Raw genomic sequence first — 16,572 nt, 5'->3', positions numbered from 1 at the left:
GATTCCCTCCTAAGATGCCTACTGGACTTGATCTGGTTTCCAAAAAGTGGGGATTTTTATTATTTGATTTGGTTTTTGTTTATTCATATAGGGTACATCTCAGCGGTATCATGTCATTGGAGGGCATCCTCTTGAAGTTGTGTTATATGTTTTTCCATTTAGCAGTATATGAAACTCAGGATTTATGAACCTATAGAGACAGCAAGTAGAATAACGGTTTGGGGGAAGTAGGGTAAATGGCAGTGGTGGGGTGAAGAGTACACAATGTCAAGTAGTCATGGGGAAAAAGAATGTTTGGAAACTGATTGTGGTAGCAATTGTACAATTCTGATTCACCTTAAACTATGAAATGACATATATGTGTTAAATCCCATAAGCAAATAAATGGAGAGAGAGAGAGAGAGAGAGAGAGCAGATTAAAAGAAGTATTACATTGGGTAAATTTTAGGTGAATAAGACCTTTTAAAAATATTGAAAAGCAATGATGTTTCTCTGAGGATTAAGATACCAAACCATGGCATTTTCAATTGCCTCATAGACACATGACAGACATTGAATAAAGTAGGATGGAAAAGAATAGATGCATATCAATTGTGGTGCTGGAGAACTGTTTTGAAAATACCATGAGCTACTACAAGGACAAACTGATCTGTGTTGGAAAAAGTATGGCCAGGAAGCTCTCTAGAGGCAAAGATGGCAAGACATCATCTTACATATTTTGGACATGTTGACCGGAAAGAGTGATCCCAGAACACGGACAGCATGCTTGGTAAAGTGGAGCAGCAGTGGAAAAGAGGAAGGCTCTCAAAGAGATGGATTGACATAGTGGCTGCTACAATGGGTTCACATGTAGGCACAATTGTAATGACGGCACAGGACTGGGAGGTATTGTGTTCTGGTGCACATGGTTAGAGGCTCTATGGGTTGGAAGAGACTCTATGACACCTAACAAGTCTAGGGAACAGAACCTTTACCAGTTATACTGGATGAACTTGAAAAAGTTGTCTATATCTGCTAAAAATTAGCTTTCTAACCTTTAAAATAGAAATGCTAGTAGTATGATTTTACTAATTGTAAATAGCTTAGCACAGTTCTTGATATAGGAAATCCTAATAAGATTTAGTTACTGTCTAACGCCTGTTTCCACCATGTTGTATTTTAATTGTCACATTTTCCCTTGTTCTAATTTACCTCTATTCTCTTAGATGAAATAAATCATGAGATAATTTTCAGATATTCATTTTATTTCATACCATGATATAAACTGAAAGTTGTGTCCATTTATGACATAGAAAGAGAAATATATTCAGCAATCATGTCAGGAAGGTGTGCATCCTGGAATGTCAATTTAAAAGAACAACGTGTTCTTGCATTCAGTAGGTGATTCATTGGAGGGCCAATGTCCATCTGCTGCCTTAATACTAAACCTATAAATATATGCATGTAGATCTGTTTCCCCACACTCTTAATGAATATATTTACATATGTACACTCTAGTCTTGAGACCTCTACAAATACCCATTATTGTCTACTTCTTTCCTCTATTTCCTTTTAATTTCTTCTTGTCCCACTATCATGCTCAGCCTTCATTTGGGTTTCAGTAATTTCTCTCGGTTACAGGCTGAATCCCTACCAGGCCTCTCACACCCTCCTTGCCACTGATTTTGGATCACTTGTTGCTCCCCTGTCCCTGGGTTGGTCAGCACCATCTCCTTACCCTGCCCAGCTATCAAAAGATATATCATCTGCGGTTTTAAAGGCTTGAATATAAACAAGCAGCCATCTAGCTGAGAAGCATCAAAGCCTACATGGAAAAAGCACACCAAACTGTGTGACCACGAGGTGTTGAAGGGACCGGGTATCAGACATGAAAGAACTAAAAATCCTATCAGCGGGTGCCCATCTACCTGATACGATCAATGAAGACAAACGTGTGCATAAGCAAATGTGGTGAGGAAAGCTGATGGTGCCCAGCTATCAAAAGATATATCTTCTGGGGTCTTAAATGCTTGAAGATAAACAAGTGGCCGTCTAGCGCAGAAGCAACAAAGCCCACATGGAAGAAGTACATCAGCCTGTGTGACCATGAGCTATTGAAGGGGCCAATATCAAGCATCAAAGAACAAAAAAATCATATCATTATAAATGTGGGTGAGTGCAGAGTGGAGACTCAAAGCCCATCAGTAGTCAACTGGACAACCCCTTCCTGAAGGCTTGTGGGGAGGAAATGAGCCGCTCGGAGTAGAGGGTAGCAACAAAGAAACATATAACTTTCCTCTACTTCTTAAATTCTTCCTCCCCCCACTTTCATTATCCCAATTCTGCCTTGCAAATCTGGCTGGACCAAAGGATTTACATTGTACAGATAGCAGCTGGAAACACAGAGAATCCACGACAGATGACCCCTTCGGGACCAGTGGTGAGAGTAGCAATGCCTGGAGGGTGGAGGGAAAGTGGGGTAGAAAGGGGGAACTGATTACAAGAATCTATGTATAGCCTCCTTCCTGGGAGATGGACAGCAGAGAAGAGGGCAGGGGAAGGTGTTAGACAATGTAACATATGACGAAATAACAATAATTTATGAATTATGAAGGGTTCATGAGGTGGGGGAAAGGGGAGGGAGGGGGAAAATGAGCAGCAGATATTAAGGGTTTAAGTAGAAGGCAACTGTTTTGAGAATGGTGAAGGCAACAAATGTACATATGTGCTTGACACAATGGATGCATGTCGGGATTATGATAAGAATTGCACGTGCCCCCAATAAAATGGTTTAAATAAAAAGAAAGGAAGAGAAATATCAATGCCATTTTAAGAAATCAGAAATGTATATGCTGCACTCTTTAGAGGCTTCTCTTCTATCTGTTAATGTTCTGAACTTTATCACTTTAACATCTCATTAAATGAAAATATCAGTTATATGATATTTGGATTTTTGTCCTACAAGATTTAGAGTAAGGTTTCATTAATTTTAGAAGAACCAGCATCTTGAACATTATCATCAATTACTCTTAAGATGAAGATCTATAAGATTTGATTATTGCATAGATTTTCTGGTATATTGATGCATCTATTTTTAATTATGACAAAATATAAAACTAAATTTACACATAATTTATGTACATATCTAAATTTTATTAGCATAATAAATAGAACACAAAGAGTATTTCATATTAATTTAGAAACATCAGTTCTTATAGCTCTGGGACTTTGCAATGAATGCATTATAAACTTGAGTTATAGCAGAAAAGAGAAGTCCACACTTATTTTTCTTTTATTTTTTTATTATTTTATTTTTTTTCTTATTTTTCTTTTTTAAAAGGAATTTGATGAACAGAATATTTCTTATTTTTAACCCCTCTGTGTTTGAGAGGAGGAGGGCTATGTTTTGTGCATATGCTATCCACCAAATTGCATCATTTCTGAACCAAAGGCTAAGGCCTTTAGTGAATTATAATAGAAAGAACATATCACAGTGAAAAAATCTGACCTTTAGTTTTCCCCACTAAATTGTATTGAAAAATATAATTCTTCTATCTATCTATCTATTTATCTATCTATCTATCTATCTATCTATCTATCTATCTACCTATCATCTATCTATATATCTAGATGCATAAAACAAAAAGCAAAGCAGCCATCAGTGTAATTCGGATGCATATGGACTTCATAGGACAGTGTGTGACTGTCCCTGAGGTGTCTGAAGCTGCAACTCTTTACAGGACTGCAAAGTCTCATCTTACACCCTTGATTGCAGTCCCCAACATGTAAGCCACTATGCTTCAAGGGCTCTTTTGGAAATTTAGATATGGTTAAAATTATATATATTTCTATATATAGATACATAGTGAGTGTAAGTCAAATTTATATAAGTACTTTAAAAATATATATTACCTTAAAATATCTGAGAGTTAATTACTATATGATTTTTCTGGGAGTATTCTCTTTCAATTTTGTTTTACTGTCTTTTCAGAGATTTACTGTGTAATATTTTTTTAGAGTATAAAAATAAATTTATTTACATCAGGTTAATAATTCTTTTAGAGTTACATAAAAATGATAAGGCAATATGTGAAAAACATTAAAAATTATCATTTGTGCAATATTTCCTAATTTCTTTAATATAATTTGTTTTTATTTATTTAATCTTTACATGGTTTAGAGCATCATGCTAGTGTTAGTAATTTAATATGGGGTTTCTAAGAAAAATATAAAATCCAACCTACATGGTGGTGTATACCATGGGTGATTTATGTAGTAGGCAATCCACGAAGTGAATCCCCAGTAAAAGGCACAACTCTGCAGGAAAAAAAAAAAAAAGGAGAAGAAACGAGAGAGTAAGAAAGTAAAATTGTCAAAAATACATAAAACACTAAAAATAATGTTGAAATGACACACCTATTTATTTTGACCACTGTAACATTTTTAAAGGCAAAATGATGTAATTATTTCTAGGTTGGATGAAAAGCTTCTGTATCATTCAGTGAATTTGTGTTTGTAAAATACTTTTAAAATCAAAAAGGAAATGCACTTTTTAATTCACCCTTATATAAATGCATATTCAAGAGAGACAGTTATAATAATATATTGTTGTAGAATATATATTTAGAAATATGAGTATATGTCAATTTAAAATTTTTGTATGCCAAGTAAAAACCTGGTATAAAGTAATGAAATACATAGATAAATACTCTAAGTCAAAAATATATTAATTACACTTTTCAAAGAATAAATGAATAAAACATAAATGACTTAATCATTATAAGTAATATACATTGATTGATTAAAAAATAAAAATAATAATGTTTCAAAAATCCTAAACTGTAATCCTGATCTTGGACTGATGTAATTTAATATTTTATGAGTGCTAAATGATTTCTCATCTCTCTTCTACACCTAGAGTGTGGCATGTTACAAAATGATTGTTTTATTTAATTTTTAGGAAACTGTACGAACAAACAGACGATTTGGGATGGATTGTGTAATGAGTAGCTTTCTGTGTCAACCTAATAGGTAAGCCACTAATCTAGGTATTATCTTAAATAGAGACAGATAACATTTCGAAAACCCTGACTTTTAAAAAAGGTGATCATTCTCAATAAGTTGGAAGGGTATTCATCAATTCATTTATAGATATGTAGATAGACAGATAGGGAGATAGATAGGGAGACATATATATGTATATATATACAAATATATATATATATATATATATATATATATATATATATATATATATATATATATAGAGAGAGAGAGAGAGAGAGAGAGAGAGAGAGAGAGAGAGAGAAAATCACTTGATACATTTGTTAAGTTTTCTGATAATAGCAAGGAGAATAGAGGTTTTAATATTAAAAGCACTTAGTGGTCCAATAGGAGAAACTTTTACTGTCTGCTACTATAAAGACCGAAGGTGAATAAAAGTAAGGCATACCTACTTTGCCATAACAGTTTATTATATGGCTCAATCTACATGATGCCTCCTAAACACATTTATAAATACCATTATTTTTGTTAGATTTTTTCCATGAATTTTTGGATGAGTAATTGTTTGTTTATCCTACCAGTTCTGTCTTCCAGATGATGTAGCCTATTACAGATACAATTCAATCTGAAAATAAATTTCACTTTGAGTTTTAAAATTGAGATATTAATTAATGTACATTTTATCATCAGTGTCTTTTAAGATATTTTACACATTTTTTAACTTAACAAAACCAAACACACTGCTATCAAGTTGATACCTGCTCATCATGACCCTATAAGACAGGGCAGACAGCTCCTGGACGTTCCCAAGACTCTTAGCACTTTGTAAGAGGAGACAGCCTGGGCCTCCTCCTTTGGACAGCCTGTGGTTTTGAACCACTGACTTTATGCTGATTCGACTACCTCATAAGGGCTTCTTGAGGTCACGGAAAATACTTGTATTTAACGGCTGTTGGTAGGTACTACTGGTTAGTGTAAATGCTCCCTATTTCAACTCGTGACCTAATAGATGTGGTCCAAACTAACCCAGTAGGAAATCCAAAGAAAGGGCTGTGTCTGCTTTTCTTCTCAAACCATTTCACCGGGAGTTAATACATATATTGTTCCATAGTTCAATCACGGCAAGCCGTATTGTACAACTGCTACCACAATCAGTTTCAAGACATTTTTTTTCCTTGCTGAACTCCTAAGCATCAGCTCTCTTTTGCGTTCTCCCCCAAGACTGCCCCACGCCCACCCCAACCCTTATTCTACTCACTGCCCCTATAGGTTCATCAATCCTGGGTTTTATGTACTGAACAACAGAAAAACATATAAAAAACATGCAAGAGAGTGACCCTCAATGACATAATACATCTGAGATAAACATCAAGCTGTACAAACAATAATTAAAAAAATAAAGAAACTGTTTTGGAAAGTCACTTCCTTGGACACAGCATGGGGTGGGGGCAGTTCTGTTCCACATATGGGGTTACCATGAGTTAGGATTGACACTATGGCTTCTGCTTTTTCTCTAATGGCCAGAGGACTTCTCCCATAATGGAATAGGTTATTCATAAAAATATTTTAGGACCAGATTACATTATTCTGACAAGGTAAAGATATAATCTAGGTTGAGGAAAAAACAAACACAACAACATAAATGCCTCTTTCATATGTTTCCATTTTCAAAATCGTTATTGATTAAAATTACAAGTTTATTAATCCCTACCTTTATCATGTTTTTCAATGGTGTGTGTCTTCCAGAAACTTTGTGAACAAATAAGATTTCCAAAAGATATCGAACGTAGTGTATACTATGAACAAAGCAGGCCAAGCTAGAAAATATATGAAATACAAACAAATTACCTTCCAAAATTCTAACTTACTTGACTCATAAGACTTCTCACATTTTTTAGGTTCTACAAATCTTCTATTTATCAGTAAATAATTTTCTATAAATTCACTCCTGATGACAGAAAATATTTTATGATACCAATCATAAATTACCATGTTCACGCCTGCACTAGGAATAGATACAAATATAATAATTACAAATGTGCTTCTATCAAAATGCCTCAAGATTGAGGCAGACAATTTACATGTTTTAAAAATATCCAGAACCTACTTAGTATGCATTTGACATTTTCTAATATTCAGAGTGACTTTTGAGCTGTCTGATTGATTTAGCAAATATTATTTATTGAGAAATTCTGAATTTGATATTCTATGTAATCATAATGTAACTGTCTATTTTTTTTCTGTTTGTGTCTAAGATAATTAAATACTTTTTTAGTTTATGAATCTTTTATAGTATTGTGTGCTATTATTTTAAGTTTCTACTGTTTCTTATAATTTTTATATAACTATCTTTAAAAGTAAGTGTCTAATGTGATTTACTGAGGTATATTTTCATTATTATACTGAAAAGAATGTATTTTTCTTCCGATCTGTTGATTTTGAAACAAATAAAATATATATACATATATATTCATAAAAATTCAATATGATCAAGTATCATAAACAAACCAATTAGATATACATGGAAATAAGCATATAACTTGTTTCTGTAAAAGAGATATTGAGTTAATACTCAGAACTAGTATTATTAAAATTAAGTAGCAATTTCTGATATTCCTGTCATTGACTTTATGGAAAAACAATAACCAATTGAACTAACCTAGTTAAAAATGTAGATGATTTTACATAAATGATTTTCATCATAAAGTAAAATGTTTATCTATTATATGAGATATATTCTGTTATGAGAGTATAATCATGAACCATAAGCCAAGCATGAAAAATAAATGGGAAATATTTGGAAGAAAAGCTGTGTCTCCAGGAAGCTAAGCAAGTGCAAGTCCAGATGTAAGAGACTATCATTTGTGTTCGGGTGTGGAAATTAAGTATTTCTTTCTTCTGTACATTTTTCTCTAGAAGAAATTATGTAAATAAATATATAAGAAATGCAAATTTCTCTTTTGCAAGTAATTTAATCAATCAATAGACAGTTAAAGAGCAGTTAAGCTCAATTGTACAGTGGAGTGCAAATAAGGAATTTAAAAAATTTGATGTTTTCTACATTCTTAATTAGACACATTTCTGAAACTATTTATAGAAACAAGTATCCTTTAACAAGAAAAAGCTTAATAGATCATGCTTTGAAAAAGAAGATAACCTCAACTTTATATAGTTGCAATGTGACCGTGTACAAAATATAGTGTACAAGATTCCTGCTGAGCGAGATAATGAAGAAACAGTTAGTAAAATATGTTGGAGGTACTGGTATTTAGCAAACAGTGACATTTGTATTGTTACCGAGGAAAAATTGGTAGGATTCTAGGAGCTAGTTAAGACCAAAAATATAACAAAAAGCCCCAAACTCCCTGCCATGGCCTAATGTCAACTCATAGCAACCATAAAGAACAGGGTGGAACGGTCCCTGCTAGGGGTCTAAATTGTAACTAGTTCGAGGAATAGAACATTCTTTCTCATAGAAAGGACCCAGGGAAGGCAACACATAGAATATTGCAGTGTTGAAGGGGGTAAGATGATCAGAGATAGGCAGTGACCACAAGCAGTATTTCAGTGCATTCTATATGGTTCTATATGCATTCTATATGGTTCTTCTAATCATAGCCTGTTAATCACACAGACCAGCCTTCATTTTGATCATGAATCTGGGTAAGAAAGGTACTGCTTGAGCTGTAAGATTCGGCTGTGGGTTAGTGTTAATTGAGTTATCTGTGATTTCCATCCTAGTGAGTATAAAATGAACCATCTCAAAAGCAGGAAAGAAAGATCATACTACCAGCAAGAGAAGAGCCATGAAGTGGGTCTGTCCTTCCACCAAGGGTCTCTTTGATCTAGGAGATAGCTTTGACCTCAAAGCAGGTGAGAAACAGCAGTAGCAGAACCACGAGCTGGAGAGTGAGACTGAATCGTGGACAACGCAGTACAGAGAGCAAGGGAAAGAGAGTGCCTTTGGGCCAAAGGTTGATTTGTAGAGTGGGTTGTCTCCAAGCACTAATTGAATGACTGGCTTTTCTCTACCAAGATGATTACAGTGCAGAGACATGGCATTTGGGCATCTATTGGCAGCCCCCAAAGACTTTTGTAATATTTCATAAGCAGAACAGAGGCAAAACTAAGTGATTAAGGGCCAGAGATAGGCCTGCCTGTGGGTACCACAGAGAAGAAACACTCCTGGCTGAACAATTTCATCCTGAACATCTCACCTGAATTGTAGCTTGCTAACAAACCCAAACTTAGGATCAATATCTGTGATTTCTGTTTATTCATTGCAATGCATTATCAAACCCCACTGCTGAAGTAGAATCTATGGGAAAGACAGGTGGTGTAAGACTGATAAAAAGATGGAGTGAGGAGGCATGCCTGGCCTCCACTTCGTAGACATCAGCCTCGGCTCACTGAGGCGAATGATGGTGATTTTCCTCCTTCCGGTAGCTGGAGGAAGGAGGTAGCACCCCTACATCAAATCACATTCTTTTTCACAGATATAAGTAAAATATACCAAGAGATCAGCCCCCTTGCACTGAAGCAGACTGACCCTTAGGAATTGTGTGTGGAAAGCGTTTCTAAGGCTCTCCCACGCTCCCTACTCTGGGTTCAAAAAGTCTGAAAATACAATGTGTATTCTCTTTGAATGTTCTGGTTGACTCTGTTCCATGCTGTGAGAAGGAACATATTAACCCGAATCTTAACTCCTTTTAAATTTGTGAAGGACTTCTGAATTACGCTCTGTGAATCAGGGGAGACTATTTACACAATAGATAAAAAGAAGACACTTACTGTAATAGGTTTGCAGAATAAATGTTACTGAGTTATCTTGCTCTTCCTGTCACAGTAAGCAGAAAACTACTTTCAATGTCAGGGTCTTATTAAAATCAATTTGAAGAACTATGGAGTATATGGCGATGAGTTAAGAAAGTTGAAGTCACATATCCCGACACCGTGTTGCCATCGAAGCCTTGTGCGCGTGTTATAAAACCCTATCAGACACCTAGCTTTCAAAAGTTGTTTCTGTATTTTCTCTGGAAGGATTCAATATAAACTTAGCATGTTTGCTATTTCCGATCAATGTGACACAAACACATTCATCACTGAGATGTTATAAAACATAATGTGTTTGTGTTTAAGAATAGTAACCAACTGCCAGTGAATTCCTTTGACAATGACAATTTAATAAATTGTTTCTTGTTTTGTTTGTTTGTTGTTTCCCTCCTTCCTTTATAGCCCAAGTAAAAGTTACATGCTTTGTCGAAAAATGAAGGCAGGATTGGGAAGGGAACACTAGAATTGATCATGATAGCTCAACTGATTTTAAAGGTGATTTAACCATAGAGGGTGTAGGGGTGAAAAGGCTCTGTTTGGTGTGGTGGTAATAAAATTCTCCTTGATATGATTGAATGATTGAACTATTCAATCGGATTATATGTAAATTATGTGACAATAACACTGATGGGAAACAAATAAATAAATAGAAACTATGCTATTAAATTCTATTATCAAATTGTCTTTCCAGACACCTTCTGAATTAACAAGTGTCTTTACAGAAGAAAGATAAGGAAGTTAAATCTCTTTAGAGACCCTTGAAAATCTAACTCTTATTGTCTTAATCATCACCCCTGGGAGCCAATCTTATCTCTTTGTACTTCTTCTATAAGGGCTAATTGAACTACTGCTTCCTAAATCAACAGACAATGCCCATATAAAGACAATTCAGATTTAAAATCTCCAATCTAGATGTCAAAAAATGTCTAATATAACAAATTCAGCAAAACCATTTCAGAAATCCCATACCAGAAACACATATCACTCCATGAGAAACAAACATTTGTATAATTGTTTCTCTACCTGTTGATGCTTCTGTGACCAGCTTGTTACATGTGGCGGCTTCCATGTGGTTATGATGCTGGCAGGTATACACCACCAGAATGTCAGCTACCATTAGGGTCACCCTTGGGGCCTGGGATCACAGCGGACAGACTGGGGAAAAGGGGGATAAAGGCCACTTCTGAAAGAGTAGCCACTGTCCACCTAAACATGAGCAAGCATATATCGATAATTTCTGGTGATTTAAAAGCAAAAGTTGGAAATAAAGCAAAAGATAAGTTGGAGAATCTCATCATTAAACAGACTCTGGAGTTCACTATAGCATTTTGCAAGACCAATAATTTACGCAATGCAAATAGCTGATTCCAACAGCAACATGTGCGATGACTTCCTAAGTGAATCTAGAGAAGATAACAGATAAGTAAAACCAAACCAAAATACACATATATGCATACATATATGTGTGCATAATTAAGAGCCAGAAATATGTCAGGAACCAATTGTGGACAAAAGAAATAATTACTCATGGAAAAGCTAAAGTTGAAGCTGAGAAAAATTAAAAGAAGATATGGAAAGCCAAAATACTATCTTGAGTGTAGCACACCCAAATTTAGAGAATATTTCAAGAATTGTTTTGACATATTAAACATAAATTATCAATAGAATCAGATGATTTTGGGGTGATATCAACAATATCATACATACAGAAAGAAAAATATAATTAAAAAAAAAACACATGTATGGATTGTGATGAGTTGTAGAAGCCCCAAATAAAATGATTAAAAAATAGTTTTATAAAATTTTACCACATCCTGTTTTGATTTATGCAAGATTGCCATCATGCCAAAACTCTTTTATTATAAAAATTAAAGATATATAAATAAAAAGGAAAGTGTACTTTAAAAAAAAATGAAAGCAAAATTAGAAAAAAAAAAGGAAGAAAGCAAAATGCATGTCGGAAGAGACTATACAACTGGTTCTAAACACAGGTAAGTGGAAGAAACTAAAAATAAATGATAAGGTAAAAAACCTGAGCAGTAAATTTCAAAGGGAAGCTGGAAAAGACAATGAAAATATTATAAAGAAATCTGTAAAGCTCTGGAGCTAGAAAGTCAAAAGAGAAAAACGCACTCAACATTTCTCAAGGTGGGGAAAAAATAAAGTATAGACTTACAATTTTGAAGCATTCTATAATAATGAAATTTTCAAAATAAAATAAAATAAATATGCTGAGTTGCTGTACCAAAGCTAATTGAGTGACATTCAAACATTTTAGGACACAACATATGATAAAAACTGATGGTATTCAATGAAGAATTATAAGCTGTACTATAACCAGTAATAACAAAAACCAAGACTCTAGGAATTGAAGAATCCCAGTGAACATCTTATAACAAAACAAGGCAGTGTTGCAGGTGCTGAGTCATCTGTGCTGTGAGATTTGGTCAAATGACAGAAAGAGATCCATATTTGTATTTATTCCAAAGAAGAGTGGTTGTCAATATTGAGCAATCAAATTAAAGATAGTTACAAAAATTGGGAGCAATATATCAACAGACAGTTTCCTGAATTGAAGCCAGATTCAGAAGAGGACATCATTTGACTATGTGGATCCTAGCAAATTATGAGTAACATTGTAAAACTAGGCAGCCCAGACCACTGAATTATGCTAAAGTGGAACATGCACACAGGATGCATTCCTTTAAACAGTGCAAAGGGATAGATGTGGCTTAAAATCATGAAAGTTAGGTATCAAGGTTATATCCTTTTATTATGTGTATGAAACCTATGTGTTCAATCTACAGCCTGAGATTCAGGAAGCCTGCAGCATCAGGATTAGAGGAAGGCTTCTTAAAGACCTGAGATGGGTTAGCAGTACAACACAGTCGGCTGATGGATAAAAGTCCTTGAAGCATGAAGTACTTTAGAAATGGACACCTGAAATTTTATAAGAATTACATCTCAGTGTAAAGAAAATTAAAATCCTTCCAATGAGACAAATAGATAATATAATGTTAAAGAAAGAAAGCATTTACGCTTTCAGTGATTTTGTTTTAATTGGGTCCATAATCAATACCTTTGGATATAGCAGCCAGGAACCTTAGCAAGAGACCTCTCTAAAGTGCTAATGAGCAAACATTCCACTTTGAAGATCAGGGTGTGTCCCATATACTTGTGGAAGCAGGACAATAAATAAAGGAGACTGGAGAAGAACAAAGACCTTTGAATGATGGTATCAGGGAAGAATAATGAATAATACCAATACAACTCAAATTATTTTATTTTTGTTTTACAGTATTTCTTCTAGTAGCATTGAATGTGTATCCATGAAAAGTGAAATTCTTGACAGATTCAGTCTTTCCTCAATGTTACATATTGATCAATTTTTCTGTTCTTTTGTTGCAGTGCAATCTGCATTGAAGGTGGTCTTTAATCTTCCTCAGTAAATGTTTCTAAATTGCTTTCACTTTCAGCAAAAAACCGGCCTGATCTGCTGTGGTGGTAACCGTAGTCACAGTGAAATGCAACTTTCGGCAGGTAATTTTAAAAATACATATTTCCCCCTCCTATAAATAAAGACTTTATTTTCCTGCTTTGCAATGCCAACTTTTTGTAGATAAGTATTTTTCAGCTCTATACAATATCATAATACTATAAAATATGCTTCCTTTAATAATATCCATGGATTTCCATATTTCTCTTACTAATGATATAAGTAGCACTCAGTCACTCACTCCATTTCCATTGAGTCAATGCTGACTCATAGCTACCCCCTACCCATGGGTTTCGGAGACGGTAATTGTTTACAGGAGGAGAAAGCCAGTCTTCCACAGAGCTGATGGTGGTTTCGAAAGCCCGACTATGTGGGTTGGAGCCCAATGCATAAACAGTCACCACCTGGACTTCAGAGAAGTACAACTGGTCACCACTAATAACATTATGTCTACTTACAGTGTAATTAATTGTGTATAATGCCTCAGTTGATAAGACATTTATGTACCTATAGTTTATGGTTCCCTAAAAATATTGTGCTCAAATTATACTCATCTTAATAAGACTTACGCAGTTTAATAACAGAGTATATGGTTACTCATTCCTTGCTGCCTTAGTATAAGTACTATAGATATGACTGGATCCCCTGAGTAGGAAAAACAAGTTAAGTGCTGAACTACAAACTGCAATTTGGCAGTTGGCAACTCAAACCAAATATTCCATGGGGAAAAGGCCTGGTGATCTGAAATTTCACAGCCATGGAAACCTCGCAGGCCACAATTCTACTCTAAAATGCATGGAGTCAGAATCAACCCAATAGCAGCAGGCATCAGCATCACTCACTGCACTGCTGGATGCCGTGGTGCTTTCGAGCTCTCTATTCCATCATATATGTACGGGATCCTCAGGTAAAAAAGGAGGTATATCAGCAGAGGTCCTGTGTATTCAGCCAAAAATACCTGAAAACAAGAAAACAATTGAGGCAATATAATGAGTTTTATAGATGCTCTATTTTTAGGTAAAATATGACAAGATTTATAGATGCTATCAAGTTTAAATTAAATACTTATAATAATGAGCATATCTATAGGACACAAGAACTGACCTTAGTGAGCAGATTAATCCATTAGTTATATATGGTTTTGATGAGCAACACATTGATCTATTCAAACACTAGAGCAGGGTCAGCAGATCTAGTAATGAACAAAATAGGTTCCTGCCTTTTAGTTGGTTGAGCACGCATTTCGATTACCATATTTCTAAAAACGTCTCCCTAAACTCATTAGAATGTGTCATAGCTCATTCTCTGGTGTCATAGCTGTTCAAAATATTTTTAGATTTACCCTCACAAACATGGACATATATTTATAAATGCTCTTACTTGAACTATGATTTATAGCCATCTTATGCATAGCAAAATGGAATATTGTTTATTCCTGTCTCCTCCTCATAATAGCTAGTAGGTTTAAGCCCATTTTTGTAGACTTTTTTTCTGTCCAATTCTTGGAAACTTTTTATTTTTTGTTCATGAAGGTTTCAACAATTGTAATGTCCTTTTCCAATGATATTCATTTGTCATTATTTCTTTGTTGTTTTCTCCAGTTTTAATTCTTTCTTTCAGCGTCATTTATTATCTACGAAGTCATGAAAGACTTTGCTGCACATTGACTCATATATGTGGAAGCCACACAAATTAGATATATAATAAACTAAGTTTGAGCAGCATCATTTAAATGTCTATATTAATGACTAACAATACGATTGACTATTCTTATATAAAGAGTGAATGTTTAATAATGGTAAATATTTTTGTCAGAATCTAGCTATATATCTAGAATAATGATGATTATGATGATTATATTTTTCACACTTAAGCATTTAAAATATTTGTTTAAAAGTCCATATATTTTACATATTATTTGACAATAATGTCAAATTTGAGAACAGCTCTTTTTAAAAATATGGATAAATACTGTTTGTGAACAATAGGTAAAACGAACCTTATGTTTCTTTCTATTGAGAAAAACATTGCTATATTTAATTAGAGGAAATAATTACAAATTTATATAATGAGAATAAAAGTGTGAGACTCCACAGCTTACAAATATATGGTTTAGTATGACTAATATTTTATCACACATATGGGTACATGGTAAAGCATATATTTCAAAATATATTATTTTTTCTTCACATTAGTTTTATGTATTAAAATAGTGATTTGCTATAAATTAATATTCAAGACCTTACTATGTAAGCAAGGAATTTTGGGATTTAGGTAATGCCCATGGTATCTTTTTATTTTATATATACATAAATCGAGTAAATAATCAGAGAAATTGGATTATATGGAGAAAATGAAGTATTAGGATGGGAGGAAGGCTCATTAACAACCTGAGATAGGTATTTGTCACAATTTCCCTCACTGTTTACTTGTGCAGTGTACAGATTGAATAAATATGGTGAGAAAATACATCTCTAAAGTACAACTTTCCTGATTTTAAATCATGCAGTATGTCCTTGGTCTATCGACACCCTGCCCCCTGATTCACGTAAAGGATCTCCATGAATACACCTTAGTGTTCTGGGAGTCCCGCTCTTCTCAGGTGTAGCCATAGTTAGTTAGGGTGCACACAGTCGATGCCATCACACAGTCATTAAAACAAGCTAGCATCTCTCTGGTGCTCGCTGATCTCAGCCAAGATCCACCTGACGTCAGTCAAGATTAGATTTCCCTTGCTGCAAGGCCTCTTCTCATTCCTGCCTGGATCTCTTGCAACTCCTTGACAATGAATTGCTACAGCCATTTTCATACGATTTTCAGCAAAATGTTACTTTCATGGGAAGTTAATGACATTGTTCTATAATTTGAGCTCTCTGTTAGGTCATCTTTCTTTGGAATGGGTAAAAATGTAGATGGTCTCCAGTCAATTGTCAAGATAGCTGTCTTCCCAATGTCTTTGCATAGCAGAATGAATACTCCCAGTTCTTCATCAGCTGCTTGAAACACTTCTGTTGGTATTCCAGCAATATCCGAAACTTTATTTTCAGCTAATGTTTTCAGTGCAGCTTGCACTTCTTCCTTCATACCATTATTTCTTGGTCATGTGCTACCTCCTGAAATGGTGGAATGTCTACTAGTTCTTTTTGCATTATTTCCATCTCCTTGGGATGCTTCCTCTGTCGTTCAATATTTTGTCCATAGAAGACTTAAATATGCAGTTGGAGTCAAGGAGTTGTTCTTTAGCTTTTTTTCAGTTTAAG

The 16,572-nt window shown here is 34.5% G+C and overlaps 1 protein-coding gene across 1 annotated transcript in view; it reads right to left on the bottom strand.

The window, feature by feature from the left end:
* Positions 1–16,572, bottom strand: part of TECRL (trans-2,3-enoyl-CoA reductase like) — a 119,342-nt gene that overhangs the window by 39,949 nt on the left and 62,821 nt on the right. The window contains exons 5-7 of the mRNA XM_075544956.1: positions 14,155–14,270; positions 6,695–6,800; positions 4,224–4,296 (exon numbers count right to left, since the gene is read on the bottom strand). Of these exons, the coding sequence (XP_075401071.1) occupies positions 4,224–4,296; positions 6,695–6,800; positions 14,155–14,270 (295 nt within the window). The remainder of the gene's footprint in view (positions 1–4,223; positions 4,297–6,694; positions 6,801–14,154; positions 14,271–16,572) is intronic.

This window comes from Tenrec ecaudatus, chromosome 3, assembly GCF_050624435.1.
Source record: "Tenrec ecaudatus isolate mTenEca1 chromosome 3, mTenEca1.hap1, whole genome shotgun sequence".
NCBI classification, from domain to species: domain Eukaryota; kingdom Metazoa; phylum Chordata; class Mammalia; order Afrosoricida; family Tenrecidae; genus Tenrec; species Tenrec ecaudatus.
The sequence above is the reverse complement of the archived record's forward strand: the minus strand, read 5'-3'. Positions and strand labels throughout refer to the sequence as shown.